The following is a 24,829-nucleotide window of genomic DNA, read 5'->3' as shown; positions in this document are numbered from 1 at the left end:
TATTTGAAGAATTATATCTACTGATGAGATGTTTTTATTGAGTGTTATCTTCTTTTTTCTTCAAGAGGCAAGTCGCTTCTATTGTTAACACTACATTGTAGTATAATAATATTTGTGGCAGGTATAACGTCTGAATATAGAGTTGGCACTTTTCGACCAGAGTTCTGACGGAATTTAAGTTTCTATGTGGATAGGGAAAACTCATTGGAACTCTTTTAAACCAAAGTTGAGTTAACACCAATACGGAATTCTACAATGAAATTCATAAATTGTATCTACCGCTTAGTCAAGCTGTTCGTCTCCTTGCTTCCAAGTCTTCCCAGCCCAATCTTTGCAACATTTTCGTAACACAAATCTTTTGCTGTAAATAACCCACAACAAGTCTTGTAGCTTTACTTTGGATGTAAGGAAGAGAAATGGCTAGGATTGGGAAGGTAGCAGCCATGGCCTTAATTAAGGGACAGCCTCAGTATTTGCCAGGTGTAAAAATGAGAAACCATGAAAAACCATCTTCAGGGTTGCCACTGGTGGGATTCAAACCTACCTGAATGCAAGCTCACAGCTATGCTGCCGTAACCGCACAGCCAACTTACTTAGTCGTTTATATACTAAAACATAAAAGTACAATAACACTGCCTTGCGAAACACCCCTCTAAATCATTAAAAGTTCAGATAATGCTTCATCTACTCCAATAGAGTTCCATTTTTATAAAAATTCAGCCACCTGTTCAGTCGCTCTTCTGTCTAGTCCAATAGCCTTCATTTCTGTCCGTAGTATACCATGATTACCCTGTCAAAAGCCTTGGGTAGGTCAATAGCGATGCAGGCCATATGACCTCCTGAATCTGAAATGTTTGCTATACAGTACCTAGCTGTATTCCTGCTAGTTGAGCATCATTGGAATAATCTTTCCTAAAACGAAAGTGTGTTCTATCAAACGAGTTGGAAATTTTGCAAATGTGTCTAGCATAATCAGAAAAAATGCATTCCCAGAGCTTACATATGCAACACATGTCAAGCAGACTGGCCTGTTTATCACCCTTTCCTTTGTATACGGGGGCTACTATTGCAAGTCCTCATTCATTTGATATAGTTCTTTAATGCAAACAGTAATCAAATTAGTACTCAGGTATGGTACTTACGTGATAGCAAATATGTTAGTATATCCCCAGAATCTCATCAATTCCAGCTGCTTTTCTAGTTTTCAACTTCTGTATCTTTTTGAAAATATCTTTGTCATCATTGAAAACTGTCAGTGCTTTCCTAGTATTAGTCATTTCCTCTTTTTTTTTCTCGTTAGAGGTTTAATAATAATGTTATTTGTTTTATGTCCCACTAACTACTCTTTTATGGTTTTCGGAGACGCCGAGGTGCCGGAATTTAGTCCAGCAGGAGTTCTTTTACGTGCCAGTAAATCTACCGACACGAGGCTGACGTATTTGAGCACCTTCAAATGCCACCGGACTGAGCCAGGATCGAACCTGCCAAGTTGGGGTCAGAAGGCCAGCACCTTAACCGTCTGAGCCACTCAGCCCGGCCGTTAGAGGTTTAACGTCGCACTAACACACTGAAGGGTTTTTTTTGTTACGAAAGGATGGGAAAGGAATGGGAGGCTTGGGAAGGAAGCATCTGCAGCCTTAATTAAGGTACAGCATTTGCCTGGTATGAAAATGGGAAACCACTGAAAACCATCTTCATGACTGCTGATGATGGGATTCTTCAACCCACCATCTCCAAATGCAAGCTCACAGCTATGTGACCCTAACCACACAGCTAACTCGTTCAGTAGTCACCACCTCTACCTGGACCCTTATATCCAACAAGCTTTGCATACTGCTAACTAAATACTTCTGTCCTCTGTAAATTCTCACATATCCTCCTCTGGGTGAGGGCATAGAATTGTTGAGGCAGCTCTGTACAACACAAGTATAATAATTACATTTTTAATTCCCTACAACCTACCTAAACCACAGGTATTGCCTTGTCAATACTAATGAAAAGCTATTTAATCCACATTAATTAAACTGTCATATGTGTTTCATGACCCACATTCATTCTCTTCATCAGCGACCGAAATTCCACCAAATAATCTGTGGACTTGATTCAAAAACATATTAACAATATACTAATAAATAAGTTATAAATTAACCCTCTCGTGCATGCATTTTCAGTTTGAAGTGGAAAAAAATATTGTCTTGATTTTTTATTCATTGGAAGGTTACAAAATACAATCACATTAAAGGAAAAGAAATAATAGTTCATTTTCTTTGAAAATTATACGGACCTCATATGAGGCCTATGTGCTTGAAGGGAGTCCACAAACCACAACACAACTGAACCGAGGAATACTTTTCTCGGGAGATACTGTGCACTGGATGTCAGTTTTACACACACGTTTTACCAAACCAAATGTTGCATTAAGGAGTGGCTGTTGTTGTTATTTCCTGCTATGGAATTCCTCAAAACATTATGGACAAAGGGCATCTAGGCAGTGAAGGCATACATACCTGGTTTTCCATGAACAACCGTGAAGGTGACACTTCTATCCTTTCTCACCTTATCGGTAGCCTTCACTTTCAACCAATTTTTGGTTGCTGGTAGAGTCTGTGAAGCGGGTCTTCCTTTCTTGGATTGATGATTGCTTCCCATGTAAATGAGAGAAGTAGCTGTTGAGGACTTGAATTCTAACAGATCCAACTTCTCACAATCTGGGTTCATCCTCCAGAGGATCCAACAGTTTACAATGGTTGCATTCAGTAGATAATGGAATACTCTGAAGTACCCACTTTTGTGCCTTATGGTGTGCTGATAACGACCTATGAGTGAGTCCATTAGATGTACGCCGCCCATGTGGGAATTGTAAATGCTGATGTAATATGGTCGTGGAATTTCAATGATTGCGCGCAGTTTTCGACACCATCTCGTAGCAACACCTACAGGTTCTGCTCCAGCAAATATAGATGCTACGTGTACAAATGAATTATCATGCCAGCAGGTTATTGTAATGTTGGACTGCGACGTAACAGAGTACAACCCTCTCGGTTCCTTCTTTATGGTTTTCACAGACCGCAGCTAGAGATCAGTACCACAAAGCCTGTATGCTCTGATAGCCCTGGAAGCATAAGTTTCTCTAGAAGAAAACTGACGTAAACAGATTATCAAAAGCTTATGGCTTTTGAACTTCACGTCTTCACACAGCCTAAGAACATCACCAACTGCTCCAAATTCTGAATGACCTTCACCATTTTGCACTTTTCCTTGATATACCTCAAAGTTACGGATGTATCCTGAGGAACTGGTTAAGACCCAAATTTTGAAGCCTCATTTTTAGGGTTTACTCTTCATATATAGTTTCAGCTTTGATTGGCCTTTGAAAGGGACTATTTCATCAGCTGATGAAAATTCTTCTGGCTGGGAAGAACATCTAAAGATGTGCTTGAAATGGTCAATCATAGGACGTAAACGCATAAGCCGATCATTGATGCCTGCTGGAATGTTCTGATTGTCAATGAAGTGCAAATACTTCCGTATCTCGCAAAAGCGATTGTATGTCATATTGTCAGCTATTATTGACAGGGCGCAGAGTATATTGTGACATTCGCTGTGAAGACTGTACATTTTCTACAGACGGCCCTGGTTCTTCATCCATTTTGTTCTAAAACATAGAAATGAGAATATATGACAAATGTGGCATGAAACATCAGCAGCCTGTCTTGGTTTGCATCAAAAATTCCATCAAAACACTACAATATGGTGTAGTTCTAATTGAGGTTACGACTGTGAACCATAACCTTTCGTTCATTTAGACCTCATATGAGGCCCCTATATTATTATACAAAATAATGGTAATAATTTTCATGTACAATAAAAATACTAATACCATTGGGAAAGAGCATGCTTTTCTACTATATAAAACATTTTACTTACCAATTACATATATTTATAAAGGACGTACCAATTTCAGTAATGTAGTCTCCATATGACACATACAAATAACAAAAGCGCTACAACTGCCTACAACTTCGCAGCTGCAAGGAAGTGCTGTCGTCTCATAGATATAGTTGTAACTAATGAGGTCTAAAGTGAAGAGCAGTCATAATTTTCCATAAATTTATGACAATAACAAATAATACGCGCACTAAAAGAAACATAATTTTTTTACCTCATATGAGGCTTGTGCGCACGACAGGGTTAAAATACATAAAAATTGTCCTCTAAATAAAATCCTTAAAATTACATAAAAACATCTATTCTCTAAAAAACAATGTGTGCATAGAAAATTTAAAACTTAAAATTTATATTGCAGCTCCTTCTGTACCTACACTTTGTGTGTTGAAAATACCTCCAAAATGGCTAACATCTTTCTAAATGGGTTGTGTTTCACCTTTCTATTGCATTATGAAACAAAAAGAAAATCGAAGTCTTATTTGCAAGATACAGGGTGGCGCATGATAAGTCACCCCATTGAATTTTGACCCTACAAGTATACTATTGGAGCAATATCTTTCAAATTGTGCGCTCAACTTCGTGCAGTTCATGGAAATTACTCCAGATGTCGTTACGAGTTCATTGCGTCCGTTTTGAGTCCGCCATTTCAGTTTGCCGCGATGGCACACAAAGGACGGTTGACCGTCGCACAAAAGACGAAGATTGTGTTACTGTTCGTGGCGAAGAACAGTATTACATTGACACAGAGAAGGTTTCGTGCTCATTTCGGCACACGCTGGGCTCCCAGCCCACAGACAATACGCAGATTACATCACAAATTTGCAAGTACTGGATTTGTTTTGGAGTGTAAGCGGCCACATGCACGTACCATACGTTTGCCGCAAAACACAGAAGCATTTCGAGTGGCTTTGACTCGTAGTCCGAGTAAATCAACAAGAAGAGCCAGTGCCGAGTTGGTAATTTCACACCAATCAGTACAAAGAATTATTCAATCCGAACTTCGCTTGTATCCATACAAGATGACTGTGGCGCATAGATTACTTCGAGAGATAAGGAGTGGAGACTAAAATTTGCAAGGTGGGCAATCGAGCAAGACCAAGAGGCAGTGCTACACAACACATGGTTTTTGGACAAAGCTTATTTTTATGTAAATGGTGTTGTGAACAAACAGAACGTTCGATTTTGGGCATGTGAACCTCCATGAATAATCCACATGAAAGATACCTATGGGGAGAAAGTGTATGTGTAGGTCACGATGTCAAGCCATGGAATCATCGGTCCATTTTTCTTCAATGCTACAGTAACCGGTGAACACTATTTAAACATGCTGCGAAACCAGTTCTTTCCTCAACTCATGGCCACAGGTCTTCCATTGCAGACACAATGGTTAATGCAGGATGGAGCACGCCCCCATACTGCCACGTTGTGATTGATTTCCTACACGAAAGACTTGGCCTTAAGGTACTGTCCAACAGATTTCCAGAACGTTATGAAGGAGGAGGAATGTAGCCATCTCACAGCCCAGACATTAACCCATGTGACTTCTTCCTTTGGGGGTTCCTTAAAGAGAAGGTGTAGCGCAGGTGTAGCAGCGCAATTTAGGGCCATCATTGTGGAGTTATGCCGCACCATTCCAGAAGATTTGTGTTGGAGAATCATCACAAATGCACGTGTGCAACCTGAAGAAGTTGTAAAACAAAATGGCAGTCATATTAAACATGTGATTCATCAGGTTGTATTTCCAAGCTGTATTCTTCACTTCTACATCAATAAATTACAAATCTTGTCAACAACAAATGTGTAATTCATGAAACAAATCAGGTGACTTATCGTGTGCCACCCTGTACATGAAAAGAATAAAGTGAAAAGTTATAAATTGAAATTGAATTAATAAATAGACTTTCTGCTGTGACTGCTTGTTTACATATAGATACTCAAAAAAGTATTCATACATGTGAAAATGCTGACTATGTATACATTCATGGCATCTCTGTATAAATATATTGATATGCAAGGGGACTGTATGGTTAATATAGAACGAGACGTAATTTCTGAACGTTCTTTGCCCCATTTCATAGCATCAAGAAGTCTAGATCGTTGATTGTACAGGTTGAGTCTAACATTACGCACCTCATAAAAGTATTCGTACACCAAGAAACAGTTCCTTGTAGTCACATGCAGGGCCCTTCCGAGGCTTGTGTACATGCAGTGGCATGCGATTACTGCAGTCCACATGTATAGTCGCTGTGTACGCCTGCAGCTGATGCAAGGATCAAACGAGCGCAATGGGGTGAAAAGGGCAAAAAACAACACAAGAGGAATGAAAAATAATTATCAAGCTTTGCAATGAAACAAAGTCCCTGTCTGAGATTTCATGAATAATCAGTCGACCTCGGTCGACAGTTTAATCCCTCAATGACAGGTATTGTGTGATTAAAAGTGTACGGAACAGGCCCAGAAGTGGTCGTCCTCAAGTAATGTCTCAGAGGGACAGGGTGTCTATTGTTCAAACTGTGAAAAAAATCTGAAAACTAGTACCCCACTGATTGCTGCCAAGTTGGAGAAGCGGGGCGTTAAGGTATGTACGGATACTAAGCGAAATACCTTGAAATCAGTAGGGTATAATGGTTGAGTAATTAGGAGAAATATTTTTCTTAGTGCAAGGAACCGCAAGAAACATCTCAAATTTGCTTTAAAACATGTGAATAAGATGGACGAATTTTGGAACTGTGTGATTTTCACCAATGAAAGTAAACACAACTTATCTGGTTCCGTTAGGAGAAGATTAGTGTGGCGATAACCGAACACAGAACTGGACCCCAAAAATCTCACTCCTACAGTCAAACATGGAGGGGGCTCCGTTACTGGCTGGGGTGCCATGAATGCTGCGGTGTTGGAAATTTCTGTTTTATATATGGGATCATGGATCACAAATGCTATATAAATATTCTCAAAACACATCTTACACCAGTGCTAGGAAACTTGGTTTGGAACATAATTTCATGTTCATGCAGGACAATGATCCAAAACACACCGCTCATAATATAAAGATGTGGATACTTTACGATGTGCCAAAGCACCTTCCTACACCCCCCTCAGTCCCCCGACATCAATCCGATAGATCAAGTGGGAGATATTGGGCAGAAAATTAGATACAGGATGATCTCCAAACTGCCATACTGGAAGAATGGAACAACATTGCGTCATCAGTTACCGAGAACTTAACTGCTTCCATCCTACGACAACTGCAGGCAAAGGGCAACCCAACGAAGTATTGAAAAGTAAACAAACATCTCGAACTGGATGTGGTGCACGAATACTTTTCCTGTGTGTAATTCTTTAGAGGGAATGCGGCTGTCTTTTTTGTTTCAGATGTACCTTCATATTGTAAGCATGTATTGATGGTAAAAAATAACCAACATTCCAAAGTATGCAATCCGTGTTTTATCTATATTACCTTTCGATATTTGCCCTTAAATCTACGCACATGTATGTACAGTTCTTGCATAATGTGACGTGTATGAATACTTTTTCAAGTATCTGTATATAAAACTTAAATGCATGCAGTCGACTTTGACTCATTAATCGATGTGACAAGTTTGTTTTGGGTTTATCGTCCAAACAGATGGTACAGCGGCTTTTGTCGGAGCCTGCTACATTAACTTTTGAACAAGCAATAAACATTTGCGTCGATTTCGATGCAGCCACCGAGAATTCAAAGGTATTCCAGTCTACCGAGTCTGGCTCAGTTATATGGACACAGTCCAGCAGTAGTCAGGTCTACAGAACAAGAGGTTTCAGCCCAGTTCGTGACGGTGGCCGCAACGGTAGTCCAGGTAGACGAAGTTCTCGCCCAAGTAGCCCAGTCAGTCAGAACTCTGGATGCTGTAGTTTGGTTCAATGTTAAAATTGGTCTTCTACGCAGTCTAGGCCAGGATCTCCACCTGCTCAACAGATCAAGTGGTGTGGACAATGTTTTGTAAAGCATAATCCCGACAACTGTCCTGCAAAAAAGTGGAAATGTTTTGCTTGTCAAGAGGAGGGTCATATTGCTAGGTTTTGTTCCCAAAAGTATTCAAATGATGATAAACCCATCAGGTCATACATAGCCAACATATCATTGAAAGATAACACCGTGCCGGTGTTTCACAGGGCCTTCAAGGTGCCATATGCACTTCGCACTGGGGTTGACCAAGAGTCAGATAGGCTAGAGAAGCAAGGTGTTATAACCAAAATACAGTTTTCAGAATAGGCTAGCCAGATGGTGTGCGTTCCTAAAAAGAATGGGAAGGTCCGTATCTGTGTAGATCTAGAAACGACACTGAACCCTCAAACACAGGTGGACCAACACCCCCTGCCGAAAGCATAGGATTTGTTTAATAAAGTTTCTAACTGCAAGTATTTTTGTCGAATTGACTTAACCAACGCTTATTTTCAGGTGGAAGTGGGTGAGCAAAGGCAAAAATTACTTACTACAAACATATCAAAAAGGTTTATTTATACACAAGCTAGTTATGGGGTTGGCCTCTGCGCCGGAAAAATTTCAAGGAATGATGGACCACGTCTTGCGTGGTATTCAGAATTGTGTTTGGCTTTTACATGATGTGATTGTAGGAGGTTTGATAGAGAAGCTCGCATGTCTGTGTTGTTGCTGTTGTCCTGTCTAGATGAATTTAACATAGAAATAAATATCAAAAAAGTGTGTTTTCTTCATTAAGTCTCTTGAGTTTTTGGAATTCCAATTGTCAGAAAATGGTCGAAGTCCTTCATGGAGTAAGGTTGAGAAAATCACCTAGACCCCAAAATGTTACTCAACTCAAGTCATATTTGACCATACTCAATTATTATCAACAATTTATATCAATGTCCTGATAATCTAGAACTATTATATAGTCTGTTAAGGAAAAACTTGTCGTGGGTGTGGTCAACGGACTGCAAGTTGGCTTTTTCTAAAAGCAAAACTCTTCTATCAGAGAAGTCATTGTTAACGTTAAACGACCCTTCCAAACCTGTAGTGTTAGCCATTGATAGTTCATCCTATGGCGTCGGTAGTCGGTGCTGTACTGAGTCACCTCATCGATGGGGTGGAGCGACCAATAGCTTTTGAATCAGCTACGTTGAATTCAGCCCAGCGGCATTATAGTCAGCTTCATAAGGAAGCATTAGCACTTGTGTTTCGAGGTAAAAAGTTTCATAAATATTTGTTTGGGAGGGAATTCCTTTTGTACAGTGATCATGAGCTGCTAAAGGCACTTTCGGAAAACAAAAAAATTCCTGAAATGGCATGTTCAAGACTAGTAAGATGGTCAGTCATTTTATCGGCTTATAATTATAAATTCCTGTGTAAAAAAAGCAAACAGATTCCTCAAGCTGATTCCATGTCTCGTTTACTCTCGGGAGATAACATTGACGTCCCTGAGTGTAATTTTTTGTATTTGAATTCCCCCTTATTGTCGTAAAGAGACGTGGCGGAATCGACTAAGTTTAATCCAATTTTAAATAAAGTTGTAGAGTGTGTGCAGTCCAATTGGTATCACTATAATGTTAAAAGGGAATTTGACTTACGGCGCTATTACGGAATGCGGCATAGTCTGTCAGTGAGTGATGGTTGTCTGCTATATGAGAATAGAGTTGTGGTCCCTTGTTCAGTCCAGAGTCGAGTCGTCGAGATTTTGTACCATAACCATAATGGTATTATCAGAACCAAAATGTTTGCAAGGTTGCATGTCTGGTGGCCGCGTTTGAATGAAGACATAGAAAGAATGGCCCAGTTGTGTGAGAGTTGTCAGTTGATTGCTCTTTCCCTAAAAAGGATAGAGTTTCCAGGCCGGATTCCCAGGAGGCCTTTGAGTGCATCCACATGGACCTGTTCGAATTACAAGGTATAAAGTTTCTTACATTACCCGATTCATACTCTAAATGGATCGAATGTTTTTAATTAAAGTCTACAACAGTTCAGCCGGTACTAGAAAAGTTAGAGGAGGTATTCGCTAGGTTAACATACCCCCATACAATAGTAACCGACAATGGTCCTCCTTTTAGAAGTCAAGACCTTGTTACATACTGTAGAGATAGAGGAATAAAATTAATGTTCAGTCCACCATATAACCCTCAAAGCAATGGTTTGGCTGAACGATCTGTCCAAACCTTTAAGAAAATGCTTGTCAAGTCCATTATGTCCCCTAAAAATAAAACCTTATCCACCGAGCAATGTCTGGCCGACTGCTTATTCTATTACAGATCTACACCCTTATCAGTCACAGAAGTATCACCTATGGCTAAAGTCTTGCTGTACCAGCCACGGAAGCCTCTGACTGGCATGAACCCAGTTATTAGTAAGTCTTCGCGCAAATTATCGTTTGGTAGTTAGAAGTCGAAAGACCAAGAGAATAATCGTTTTTGCTGTAGGACTTTCGAGGCTGGTGAGAAGATTTTGGTGGAAATAAAAAATGTAAAAGGCTATCAGAAATGGGTTCCAGGAAGACTACTGTGTAGTTTGGGTTCAAGAGTTTATTCTGTTGTGGTGGATTTGTTCGGTTGGGAGGCGACACATACTATGCATGTTAGCTGGTTAAAGCGAAGTGCTCTTCAAATTTCTAGTCCTGCTATTTCTGATTTCTCAGAAGAGTCTTTGGGCCAATGAGCAGACAAGAGGTACAGAGTTCGCACATGGAGTCCATCAAAGCTAACTCCAATCAGCAGCCTAGTGGTGATGGGGAAGAGCGGGCGATTATGGAATCAGGTGGTGATTATGTCACCAGGTCGGGCAGAGTGGTGAAGCTGCCCCATCGGTTTCCACTCTGATCTAGATTCTTAGCCTAACTAGCACAATGTATGTTTATTGTACACATTTAAATTAAAATAAGTAGTCTTAGGTTTTAGGTAATCTACTATACTTTTATGAAATTGTATGTATCCCTTACTAGTGGGGAAAAGTAATGATATGTATGTTCTTTGATGTGTATGCTCTTTGGGCGTTTCTGTGTGCTTTTGTTTATATGTATTTCTTTTGGGACTTACTGTTGCTTTTCTGAAATAATAAAGCCATAGATAGAAAATGAAATTAAGATCTTGTCTTCAGATATATTAATCATTACATCTAGTTTAAAGATTTTTCATTTTCTTATGTTATGGACTTTTGATTTTTGGGTTTACACGGTAACAAAGGAGTGAGTTACAACAAAACTGGCTTGCATGGTCTGTGAGAAAGAAAGGCAAAATCACATTGATTCACTAGTCAAGGTCAGCTGCATGTATGCAAGTTCTGCATACGTAAACAAGTGCCGGCCCCGCGGTGTAGGGATAGCGTGCCTGCCTCTTATCCGGAGGACCCAGGTTTGATTCCCGACCAGATCAGGGATTTTTACCTGGATCTGAGGGCCGGTTCGAGGTCCACTCAGCCTACGTGATTACAATTAAGGAGCTATCTGACGGTAAGATGGCAGCCCCGGTCTAGAAAGCCAAGAATAACGGGCCAAAAGAATTCATCATGCTGATCACACGACACCTCACAATCTGCAGGCTTCGTGCTGAGCAGCGGTTATTCGGTACGCCATGGCCCTTCGGGGCTGTTGCGTCGTGAGGTTTGGTTTTATATGCAAACAAGCAGCCAAAACAGTAAGTCTACTTATTCATTTAACTTCAATCTTCAATTTCTTCTTTTCATGTATCTTGCAAATAAGAATTGTATTTTTCTTGTTTTATAGTGTAATGGAAAGCTTAATCACAACCTGGCTAGAAAGTTATTAGACAGTACAGAAGGAGCTGCAATATAAATTTTTGACAAACACACTGTTTTTAGAGACATAAGAATATTTTAAGAAGAAAAGATGCTTTTTTAAGTAACTTTAAATATTTTATTTAAGTAACAATTCCTGTATTTTAATTTATAACATGATAGTACTGTACTGTATACTGTTAATATGTTTTTGAATGAAGTCCGCAGATTTGGTGGATTTTTTGGTCGCTGATGAAGAGAATAGGTGTGGTTCCCGAAATGTGTATGACAGTTTAACTAATATGGATTAAATAGCTTTTTATTAGTATTGACAAGGCAGACATATAACATTACTAGTGATTTTTCAATGTTGTTATTAAATACAAGTCAATATGGACCAAAATAAACCATAAGGGTTAAAATAATAAATTCTAGGTACATCAATCAATTACAACATACTTTACCATAGTAGTTTCTTGACTTTACAGTAATTGAACATTTGTGGTTTAGTGGTACCGAAACACATAGTAAATTTCCATAAACAAATCAACAACAGAAGTATAATGCAGGGCATGACAAATCCCAGGTGCCAGGTCACCATGGCACCTAAGATTCTTTCTTTGGTGCCTTATTTTTTGAGCTGAGCATTCTCCCCCTTTATATGTTTAATTCCTGCTTTGGTGTCGCTGAACTCCTGCAGAGCACATGTAATAATACACAACCCCTTGACACTCTAGGCGATTTCTGCTTTGATATTAACGTTATTACCATTTTAAATCATAATCAAGGCTGCATTATATAAGCAATAGAAGAAAAATTAATGTTAAGTACGAACGTCTGGGTGTCGAGGAAACCTCTCGTAAAGAAAGTATTACCACATTAGAAATAACTCAAATATTCTCCTCAAGTAAATGACACGAATGATATACTGCGATGCTCCTTTACTATCAAAATAGAATCTTGTTTGCTACGGTATTAAATTATTTCAACAGAATTGTTATTGTGAAGTGAAATAGTATGTACTCTCACAGAATTTATTTCTGTATGTTGACAGGATACGAAACTCCTAGGTATGTGCATAGACACAAAAGGCAATGTCTTGTAAAGTACGGGTTGTTTTTTGTATCATATTTGTTTTTAGATAGAGAGATTAGATAAATAATGTTTAAATTTTAAGCTATTAATCCTTTAACAACAAACTAATACCTATACATGCAATCTGACTTTACAAAGGAAATTTAATATGTCCTCCTACTTAATACATATAAGTTACAGGGCAACTCGTTTAATCCATCTTCAATGAAAAAAAAGTTAAAGATTTTTACATAACTGATGGTAAAAAATGTGTTAAAACATAATGAAGAAAAGAATGAAAACAAATGAGACATGACAGAATTAAAACAACAACTGATTATGGTGAGGTTGTGGAACTTCAAAACGTGCAGTGTGTTACAATTTAAAAAACGAGCACTGTGCTAAAACTTAAAATGACATTCTGTCTTCATTGAGTCAACATCACAAATAGTTAAGAGGGCAGCAAAAACTTGAGAAACTATGTTTGAGAAGATAACAAATGCCAGGTAAAATGTATGTGACACATAGTGGAAACCACCAATAAAGTTCAAATCTGTAATGGAAAAGATGAGGTAGTATGAGAAACTTGGGCTAATAAGTAAAAAATAAGTGTGAAGAAAACATTAAACTTACTTATTAAAAGGTTGTCCTCTCGAACGGCCTGACCTCAAATTTAACGGTCCCGTTCTCACCGATCGTGTCTATTGTTGGCTCAGCTGTGTTTGCGAGGATGGGACGAGTGAAGGGGGAACAGGAGGGGGTTGTGCAGGGCTGGTGGGGAGAGAGGGGGAGGGAGGAGTGGTGTTGAGCTGGAGAGATGGAGACAGGGTTACATGCAATTTGATGTTGTTGACAACAATATTCGCTTTGCTATTTACGTTTTACAATTTACAAGTTTCTTAGAAGAGTATCAAAATATAAGTATGCAACAATTGGCTAGTTCCATAAATTTGTATACATAGTGCCATGTCTTATTTAGTTCAGTGTCCTGTTGTCTTTATATTTTGTGGCCATCTGTTGTTGTGTATAAAACTATAAAATCAAAATAACTATTGCTGTTACTACCACGTTTTATTTTTCAGAAGGCCAGATGCCAGTATATTAACAATGCGAATAACAGAAAAATGACCTGGCTCCTAGATTTAAAAACATTTGTCAGGCCTGGTATACTGCAAAACTTCCTTCCATTAAAGTACATATAGTGGTGCAAGATAAATCACTCTCCTCTAAACATTAATCACATAAGAGAAAGGTAAAAAGGTTTGATTTTTCAAGAAATAACCTGCAAAAAATGGAAAAGGTCATGAAAGATGCAAAAGTGAAAGACTCCTTAGGCCTCGCAGACCTAATACAGTCAAAGATGGAAGAAAACAAGATTTGCTAGTGGCTTTACGTCACACCGACACAGATAGGTCTTATGGCGACGATGGGATAGGAAAGGCCTAGGAGTTGGAAGGAAGCGGCCGTGGCCTCAATTAAGGTACACCCCCAGCATTTGCCTGGTGTGAAAATGGGAAACCATGGAAAACCAGGGCTGCTGACAGTGGGATCCGAACCCACTATCTCCCGGATGCAAGCTCACAGCAAACAAGATTTGACCAAGGGAGATTGGATTTGAAAGACAAAAATGAAAAGCCAGGCTTAAGTATGTGGAAACAATGCCAGACATAGCAAGGATCTAATTTTCACAACTCCACACTCTTCATAAATACTATGGGCCGTCAAGAAATGATTGACCACATGGGAATCTATGTATACAAACAGAAACGTTTAGAGACAAATCTATCTTCTCTTCACAGTCATGTTGGCAATTGGGAATATTTACATACCTAACAAGCTAATTAGTCAGGCTGGTATGAAAGAGCAAGACAGACGAATCAAGCGGTTAAACTCTTGTAATGGGAACAGAGGACTGTACTAGCACTGCGACCAATGACTATCCTTCTCAACCAAGAGTAATATTTAAATATATTCGCTACACACACTCCTCAATGAAGCTTAATCTCTTTTGTCGAGTGAATGGTGAGCAGCGAATACACTGATCAAAGTCTAAATCCTAATGCCTCGAGCTACGAACATGCTAACAGTGATAAATTAATACACATACACACCTAAACAAATTCTAACCATTTATGCCTCACTTCGTTTGGCATATACAGACTGTAAAGAGACCAATAATTTAAAATTTCATATTAATTTACATCACAGTTTTGACACTGCACTACCCAACATTCATTACGACACTGAAACAACGCAGACCATCCAAAAGTTTTACCAATCACACTTTGCAAATCATATATGAACTAAAGGCTAGGGAATTAAATTTACTGATACACAAATAACCACATATGAACAACTATGAATTTTAGAGGTGTTCCTCAAGGAGTTAATAGCCACATAACCAGTACCTATGGACACCTGAAATATGATCTTAAACTTCACTTAAAACTGTTAACATCAAATCACATATAAAGACAACAAAAATATCATGCTGAAGACCTCTAAATGCTATCCATAATTAATTAATGCTATACATTCTATAGCCTAAGTCAAGAGTCACCATTCGTATTTCAGCGAGTTTATACAGCCAAACAATACAATCACATCTATAGCTAAATATTCCTTACTTGAGCTCAGAAGCAGTAACTGGAAGAATGTCTTTAAGTTTAACCCGCTGAAGAGCAGGTTTCGTCACATCGTTAGCCTTCTTCTTATAACAGCCTCCAATCTGAAAATAATTCAGCTTAAATATTTTGGGGAAAATGCTGGACGTACAGATAAAAAGTTGTAAATAATCTCAAAAACCGCCTGCATATCAGTACATTATCATTCTAAAAATAACACGGGGTCTATAGCAGAACTTCTTACAAATGGGGCATAAGATCATAACCAGTACACCAGTCTGTGTTCGAACATCACAAACGTAAATGCCGCATTTGAAACATGCGGGATTACACCAGAGTATCCATAAACGACTTGCAAACCCAAGATGTATTCCTAAGCCTCAAGCTGCGCAGAAATATTTGTTTCAATACATACCTCCCTCATATACAACTTCTTTAAAAAATCTGCATGTCTACTCTTCCTCGTAATTTTGGGAAATTTAACTAGAAGTGGGGAAGAATCACTGGATTGAACACTGGAATGAGTAAAAGCCCAACTACTATCAGATTCTTCCGAAGAATCTTCTGAGGACGGAGATAAACACTCCGAAAACTCAGAATTAAACAGGTCCATGTTGGTTGGATACTCCACTCCAGCGGCGAAGCGATGTTTTTCGTCTGTCACTTTCAAAGATAGAAGAGCATCTATATCCAAACTCTGCTGCCAACCTCAATTCAGGCGGAAAATACAACAGCACAGGGAGCCAGGCGTAATAATACTTGAAAGCATTGAAGGTGGTGTCAAGTAATTGGCTGATGATAAAGAATGTAAAAGCGTCTATAAAAATAAAGCTACTTGCTTACTTACTTCTCGTTTATAAAGCAACCTCAGAATATTCGTATTTGATCCGTCCACAAGCGTGAGCTCATGCAACGTCCAGTCAGATACGGAACTATCGTACGAGTGTGTCATAGTTAATGACAAAGACGACGTAGTTTCGTCTGTTGTTGTTGATGATGATAATGATAGTATGGAACTTGAATCGTCAGATTCTGGCTCCTCCATCTTTGTCGAATATCTGTTTATAAATTATGTCGCTCTTCCTTTGTTTCTTAAATGCAATTTTCGAGGGTTATTAATTTATTAACAGCAACCTTCTTGTGATTCGTCGTACTAGAAGCGACAACAATGACAATTCAATGAGATAAATTAAATGTTACAGAACTATTGTGGTTCACGCAATGTTTTCAATATATGGTACATGAGGAGAATTTTTACACGAAGACCTTTTCACCAAAGACTTGATACTTTCATCCAAGCTGATGAGGTTTGTCAAATCCAGGTTCACATAAGAAAGGGCTCAAATTCCAACCATATTCTTCCGGTCTTTAAATTTATGTAACAATCGATTTTTTTACTAGATTCAGTAGCTCAATTAAATTAAAATGTCTCGTGAGATCCTGAAAATACAGTAACATAGGTATCATAGGATATGCTGCTGAGGGCACGTTATTTTCATCATAAAAATAATCAACTATACCGGCGTCGTCCAGCCAGGAGTCAAAGGAGATCCCGGCGTATGTGAACTATGTGCGGACTAATGAAACCAGTCACATACGGAAACAGAAAACAAAAGTGCTAATTCAAGGGTGGTTGTAGGGAGCTATAATGCAAACAGGGGTTTCAGTCATCCTTGTGCTTGTAATGTAATTTCTCCTTCAGGTGTATATGGATGGGTATTTAAAGGTGGGGGGGGGGGCGTGTCACAGATAAGTGGAAGCAATGCCACACCGTTGCCTACGATACATACAAGGCCGGGATATAGCTACTGCCTTTGCTGGCGGGACCTCGTGTTTACAGTGCACTATGTCTTCTGGTATGGGCTAGAGCAATTTCGTTACTTTCATTGATCTGTCTCACCTTTATCCTTGGCTTTGACAAAATGAAAGTGACTGAGGTATGAGTGATGCTAGTAATGCCATTCCTTCTGCAGCCAGTCCCTGCTATGAATGGTGTGAAAATATTGCTCATAGGGTCGGTTGGTGCATGCATTTCAGTGGGCTTGGCAGACTGATATGTAATAGCAACTTCTGACTCGGTGAGGAAAGGAACGGGACACTACCTCACTCCTCATTTCCCTAGTACGCCTCTTCAATGATGCCTAGGCCAAATATGACAGCTGATGGCGGAGCTGTTGAGGATCCAACCAGCCTTCGGGGTGAGGACTAAACATACATACAGTCCTCCTCCTAGCTCGTTGCTAATAATTTATCGTGTTCACGATTTGGTCGCTAGATGTCAGGTTTCTGTTCTAGTCTAGTTTAACGAATAGAAGAAGGAGACTTGATGCGTCGCTGTAGCTAGCTCCTTACTGGCCTTGACAATCAGGTCCACGCACTGTAATCGGAGTAGTTTCATAGCTCGACACGTGGCACTGGTGGCCTAACCTTTTGTGTTAAAAATGCCTACCCCTCTATGAAAAAGATATTGAATTTGACTGCTGATTTATCGTAGTTTAGAGCTATGGTGAATGTTACATAGGTTAATACTGTTCAAATAATTAATCCTTACGACTCGTCTGTCGGGGGAGGCCCGACATTAGGATATTCCCTTTCCGGTTGTGTGCCGGGCGAGGCCCCACATGACATTATATCGCCCACCGTTCGTCTGCCGTATTTTAATCATTTAATAGAGCACACAATGCGTGTATATGAAGCGATTACATTCATTTTAAGCATATTTCGCTTAGAGCATTCCACAACATGGTAACGAGGAAAAGTCAAATCACACAGTGCACACACACACCAATCATCAGTTTCATAAAGATCTTAGTTTTGCAGAGTTTATAGTGGTATCCATGAATTGCCATAGAACTGACAAAATGTCGGAGATCCTGGTTTGTATTGGTCCAATAGCTTCAGTCCAATAGAATTCAGTACAAATATCATTCCTTTTGGCCAATCTTTCATCCAATACACTATGCTATACTCTACTGCCATATTTTAGTTCAACGTGGAACTTTGTAAAATCCATATACTATATGACAGTCAGTCAAAAATCTATTATTTAGATGGCAGTGTAGCCGTCAGCTGTGATCAGTCCAACGAGCCAACACCTCCTAGAGAACGTCTGGCAACACGAATGAGCGTAACATATTAAAGTATTTGGAGTAGCTGATGAGGTATGCCCGCGTGGGCCCATGCCAGTAGCCCAGTTAGCTTGGTGCCGCTTGGTGTAATGGGACGCGTTTCCTTGTTATGTGTATTTTTCATCGATTATATTAATCTTCATCGAGTCTTGTGTGTTAACACTCGCTTAATATTCCTATTAGTGTAAGTTCAGTTAAAGGTGTTAGTTCTTATAAATTGTTAATATTAATGAATTGTGTTTAAAGTGCCGGCATGGTCACCACGTGGGGTTAGAACTGAGTTTATTTTAATGGTGTGTTGCTGTGAATTGCGATCACTGTTTTTCAAATCACGAATAACGATGCTTCAAAAATGCAATGTTCAAATTTGTAAGGGCAATTATCGCACTGGCCCTATAGTGGGTGTTTTCTCGTTTCCAACTGACGATGAGGAGAGAGCTAAGTGGTTCTCTAGGAGGTGCTGGTTGGTTCAGTCCACTCACGCACGCTCGAGCGATAACGTAGTAAACAAACATAGTCATCATGTGCTCTCCTAGTCATACACAGTGTACTGTTCAATGCTGTATATGTCAGGTAATAGTACGGAAACCCAGTATTTTCGTACCTCTACTCATTCCTTGTGTCCTAATGAATATGTCTCATAACTAGAGATGGACATTTGCTCATTTTATTCCTGTGTTCGGAAATATAGGGTTTTGAGATATAAATCCGTTTTAAGGTCTTCTGGCTATATTTCGTTGGTTTTATTGTGCCTATAAATGCCTATTTCAGGGGTTTGTGCCTATTTGGAGTATAAAAGCCTATTTGATGCCTTTTGGCTGTATATTAAAAAAGCCGATTTACTTTCAGAGCATTGTATTGTAGCTATTGTGCTCGACAGAATTATCTTCTCTTTTTCAATATCTGTTTACCAGTTTACCCAACGAACAAAAATGGGAATTCTCAGAAGTCACCAGAAATAGTTCTAGGGAAATTTCCATCAGGAGAAACAAACAAGGAACAATTTGACCTCGAAGCCTTCAACCCTTCCAACCTCCTAAGACATAAGTCATATGCGAGAACCAGTCAACGTCGAACTATATTGCACAACCCATGTGCTCTGTACCTTCGATCATATATCCAATAGATGGCTGATGACGTCACATTCTTGAAGCAACGATCTCAATCAGCTGACTGGTGGGTAGTGCGAGAGTTTTGAACATTGTGTTATAGGCGAGAATAGTGATCAGCGTACTTAAGAGTGACTTTTAGCTACTGTTAATGAAACGATGATGCACTATTGCGTAGCGTATGGATGCAAGGAGACCTTCAAAAAAGGATCTGGCATTTCCTTTCACGGGTAAGTAAATATTTACGTAAATATGGTGATGATGTAAGGGGTTTCACACAGTTGTTGTCAGGTGTCTGTAGAATACGTACGTTTATTTTATTGGTTACAGTTCCAGTTTCCCGGTTACAGCAATTTTGAATACTGTGCTTTTAATGATTTCAGTTTTACTGCTGATGAGACAAGGAAAAAGCAATGGGTAGTTGCATTAAGAAGAGAGAATTTCTTGCCTGGAAAGCATTCAAGATTATGCTCTAAGCATTTTTCACCGGAATGTTTTGATAATGAAGCATTTGGTGTGGGAGTTAAACTGAAGCCAAATGCAGTACCAACAATTTTTAATTTTCCACCCCACCTTTTACCAGCTGAGAAGAGGAGAAAACGTCCTGTGAAGAGGAAACTTCAAGTGGATCCTGTTGCATCAACAAGTTGTGTGTGAGCAGATTTTCTTTTTATTTATTTATTATTTTCCATAGATTTATGCAGGAATGTGGCCTGTCATCCTTATGTGAAATATTTGTGTTTAAGACATTTAACATACTGTTCAACTGCAACATCTATTGCAGCATATTAGGTTACTATATTACACATAGGTAAGACATTTTTGTTGTTGACCCTTATAATTTTCATATTTTTTCAGTGTTCCTCAGGAAGCGGAGAATGAGTCTCTCCCTAAAACAAAGGTGTTCAGAAAATCTTATGTTGGTGATTACACTGAGGAAATGGTAAAGTCACCAAGGAAAGCCCAGACCTTCATGCAGGTTGCCAGGGAAGTTATTCATAAATCCCATAAGAAGCTAAAATTGGAAAGGCAGAAGTATCGGCGAGCTATTAATGAGTTGCAGAATGGGAAAGCCTTAGTAAAACATCTGAAGGAGAAAATGATGATAACTGAAGATGCTGCTTGCACGCTTGAGGTAAGAAAACAACAGCTTAAATATGATTTTCGGTTTCCCTATATCCGCTAGCCTTTAGTGGTGCTATTTGAGGATCCAACCAGTCTCTGAGTTGACCTAACGGACAGACATACATACATAAAATATGGAACCTTTAGAAGTCTGTAATTTGTTATTGTATCACAATCTCTATTAAAGAAATATTTCAAAAATAATGTAATACCATAAATTAACTTGTGAAAAAGCATAATGCACCTTTTAACTTCCATTGTTCCAGAAATGTCTTTCTCCTGCTGCTGCCCAACTTCTGATGCGAACAAAGGATGGTGATACAAGAGCAGAGTATCCTCCTGAACTACGCTGCTTTGCACTTATATTGAATTTCTATTCAAGTCTTGCATACAGCTACTTGAGGGATGTATTTCCTTATGGTTTGCCCCATCCAAGTACACTGCGGAAGTGGTATCAGTCGGTGGATGGTAAGCCGGGATTCAGTTCAGAGGCCGCAACTGCTCTCATTTCAAATGGGAAGGAGATGGCTATCAGTGGAAAGCCCCTAGTGTGTGTGCACTGATGATGGATGAAATGTGCATCCGGAAGCACATTGAATTTGATGGAAAACAATTTCTTGGTTATGTGAATTGTGGTACTGAAATCGAGGATCAGGATTTACCAGAAGCCAAGGAGGCTTTAGTGTTTATGGTGGTCTCACTAAATGGACACTGGAAAATTCCAGTGGGTTATTTTTTTATTAACGGTTTAAGTGGCTCGGAGAGAGCAAACCTAGTGATTGAGTGCCTTAAATTTTTAAATGACCTATATGTAATTGTAGTGTCACTTACTTTTGATGGTGCTGCTTCTAATTTATCCATGGCCCGTTGTTTGGGAGCTTCTTTTGATGAAAATAATATGGTGAACTGGTTTGAAAATCCCTCAAATGATTCTAAAGTGTTTATTCTTCTAGATGCTTGCCATGCTATAAAATTAGTGAGGAATACTTTAGGAGCTAAGAGAACTTTTGCCAGGGGTGATAATGTCATAGATTGGAGGTACTTAGAAGAGTTGGAGAAACTTCAGAGTACCGAGGGCCTTCATCTAGGAACAAAACTTACCAAAAGGCACATTCACTGGGAGAAGGAACCCATGAAAGTAAAGCTCGCCACACAAACATTCAGTGAAAGTGTTGCAAGTGCAATTACATATTGTGACAGAGACTTAAATCTTCCTCAGTTTCAAGGGTGTGAGGAGACTGTAAAATTTGTTAGGCTCATGAACGATATATTTGATATATTGAACAGCCGTAATATTTGTTCAAAGGGATGGCAGAAACCATTGAAAGCAGAGAATATCCACAGTACGAGGGCCTACATTCAGGAGGCTATTGAATATATACAATCACTGCAAGAGATGGATGGTGGTGTTTGTCTAGTGAAGTGCTCTAGGAAAAATAGTTTCATAGGTTTGATTGTGTGTCTAAAGTCTGTATGACTCAATTTTGAACATGCCACAGCTGAAGATGCATTTTCTGCTCACCTACAAACTTAGTCAGGATCACCTGGAAGTATTTGTCAGTGCCATTAGGAGTCATGGTGGTCATAACAACAACCCCACAGCTAGGCAGTTTGAAGCAGCATATAAAAGACTTTTGCTCCATATACAGATAGGTACTACAACCAGTGCCAATTGCTCTGCAGTTGATCCTATTGTTATTATGAATTGTAGAGACCGCAGTCAAACAACTGGTGATCCTATTCATCTGCCTGCCAACAGTACTGATGTACTTTTTGTTAATCATGATCATGACTACATTCCACACCCAGCCAATCTGACACTGTATGTTGAGGATATAGTGGAATATATAGCAGGTTTTGTTGTGAAAAGATTACAGAAAGCAGTTAAATGTGATGTTTGTAAGACGGTTCTCCAAACAGCAGTTTCACATTCAGCAATCCTGAAGAGGAAAAACAGAGGTGGCCTTTCAATCCCATCATTAGATGTGATATACCTCTGCAGGGAAGGTGAAAAGATGATGCGATAATTCCAGCACAAAATGACAAGGATGAAGGACGCTTTAAATGTACTTGTAATGGCAGTACTGAACCATGCTGAGAGAGAAATGTTTGATGAACTTCAGGAGCATACATTTGTTTCTCCGCCCCTTGACAACCACATTCATCAGCTGAAGTGAGCAGTTTTGATGGAATACTTTAAAGTGAGGTTACACCATAAAGCACGGCTTGAAACAGAAAAACTTCGCAGTATGAGGGTACGAAGCTTTCACACAAAGACTGTTCTATTCAGGAACCAGTAATATAAGGTAGGCTGCTTTATAATATAATTATTGCATTTGCTATATAAACGTGTTAGAGTGTGTAGGCCTATATGAGGATTTCTATGCTCCCTATGACTGGAATATTTATATAGACTCAAGTTGCTAAAGTAAGAGGATGCTGGTGTGGTATGCTAGTTTCACTGATTTGTATTAGTGTTCTACTTTTAGGCATATTCCCTCTAATTATTCTGTCTATGAGTCAGGTTGATTTTTTTATAGAAATTCATTCTTAAATTACTTTTATATTGGCATGTCTTGTTTCTGTATTTTGGGAACAACATTACTGAATGCTGCAGGATGTTTTCTTTTCTTCAGATGTGACCTCCTATTTATAGGCCTACTTCAAATGTGGCATGTGCATTAGTTTATGTTGGGCTTTAAACTAAGCTTAATTTAGTAGGTGGCAGTGGAGTGAAATTTTACCTGTGTAGCATCTTATGTATCCCTTTATTATTATTATTATTATTATTATTATTATTATTATTATTATTATTATTATTATTATTATTATTATTATTATTATTTTGTTGTTGTTGAAGCAGCATATTACAACAGATCCCTGCTTCATAGGCATAAATAGGTACTACAACCAGTGCCAATTGATATGCAGTTGACCCTACTGTATTGTGAATTTTTATAACTTATGATAAGTGAATATTTCTTGTTATGGTACCTGTTTATCGTTTACCCTGGAGAGTTCATTTTTGTTGCCATCTGTTGGTGGTGTATGGTTCACTTAAGTATGATACTTGTGTTATTTTCTTTCCATAATGGTCCTGTAGGCTATGTGTCACTCTTTGCATCTTGTGTTGTTGGGCATTGGTTTGAAGTAGGTCTATTTCAGTCAAAAGTACACCGAGCACGGTAAGTACAGTATTTTAAAGTTGTTTTTGGAAGTTATAAGGTGTTTATTGTAGATGTCAGTCGCATTAATATTTCAAATTAGGCTACACTTCCTTACGGACAACTTTCAGAGGTTAGCTTTCAGCTATTAATCCCAATATGATGCGGTAATTGGAAAAAATTACTTGTCTCGTACATTATAATAAATAATTAACATTAAACAATTAGTGTTACTCACGGGGATGTAATACTTGCAAAAAAAAACAAAAAAAAAACAAAAACGATCATATCGTAGGTCTCTTTTGGTTTTAAACATTTCCATCGTAATTATGCATTTATGTCCACGGTTTTTATTGTAATTTACGCTTAACCACAACAGCTAAGCAGGGTACATATCATATTCCGATTTCGCCGCCTTTTCGAATGTCACTGTTTGACAATTTCCTTATATCCTCTCGGACTCTGCTTCGAACTACCTCCCAGTCAGCTGATCGAGATGTTGGCTTCAAGCCGCAACATGGACGAGGTGGCGCTAAGCGCACTCTATAGTATTAATGCTCTAAGCTCTGTACCTCCCTTTCGATGCGAACTGTTGTACGCGTACGCTTTATGTTCAGAACGTGTTGTGATTTATTGTGAAGTGGAAGAAGAAAAAGAAGTGTGTTTGCGGCTATGCCCAAAGAAAAATTATCGAAGTCCTACTGGCTGAAGCAGTGGATCACAGGAGATCCCAATTTCATAACGGATGGAAGGGTAGTCTGTCAACCTTGCAGTAAGGAGGTAAGTTCGTTTGTTCCTTTTATCCTTTTCTGTGATTGAGAACTATGATCGAATTTCATTGTAGCATATGTAGGCCTATTAATTTATGTATTGTGGCAAGTTGTTTTGTTGCAATGCTGTATTAGTCGTGTGCCCGTTCACACCTCCGCGACAGCTTTCA

At 39.0% G+C, this 24,829-nt stretch overlaps 1 protein-coding gene across 1 annotated transcript in view; it reads right to left on the bottom strand.

Moving 5' to 3' along the window:
* The window catches only part of LOC136874673 (uncharacterized), a 158,735-nt gene extending 142,742 nt beyond the window's left edge, over positions 1 to 15,993 (bottom strand). Inside the window, exons 1-2 of the mRNA XM_067148314.2 lie at positions 15,779 to 15,993; positions 15,367 to 15,467 (exon numbers count right to left, since the gene is read on the bottom strand). Of these exons, the coding sequence (XP_067004415.2) occupies positions 15,367 to 15,467; positions 15,779 to 15,976 (299 nt within the window). The 5' untranslated portion in view covers positions 15,977 to 15,993. The remainder of the gene's footprint in view (positions 1 to 15,366; positions 15,468 to 15,778) is intronic.
* Between the last annotated feature and the right edge of the window lie 8,836 nt (positions 15,994 to 24,829).

This window comes from Anabrus simplex, chromosome 1 (genome assembly GCF_040414725.1).
Source record: "Anabrus simplex isolate iqAnaSimp1 chromosome 1, ASM4041472v1, whole genome shotgun sequence".
NCBI lineage: Eukaryota > Metazoa > Arthropoda > Insecta > Orthoptera > Tettigoniidae > Anabrus > Anabrus simplex.
This window is presented reverse-complemented; position numbering and strand designations above follow the sequence as displayed.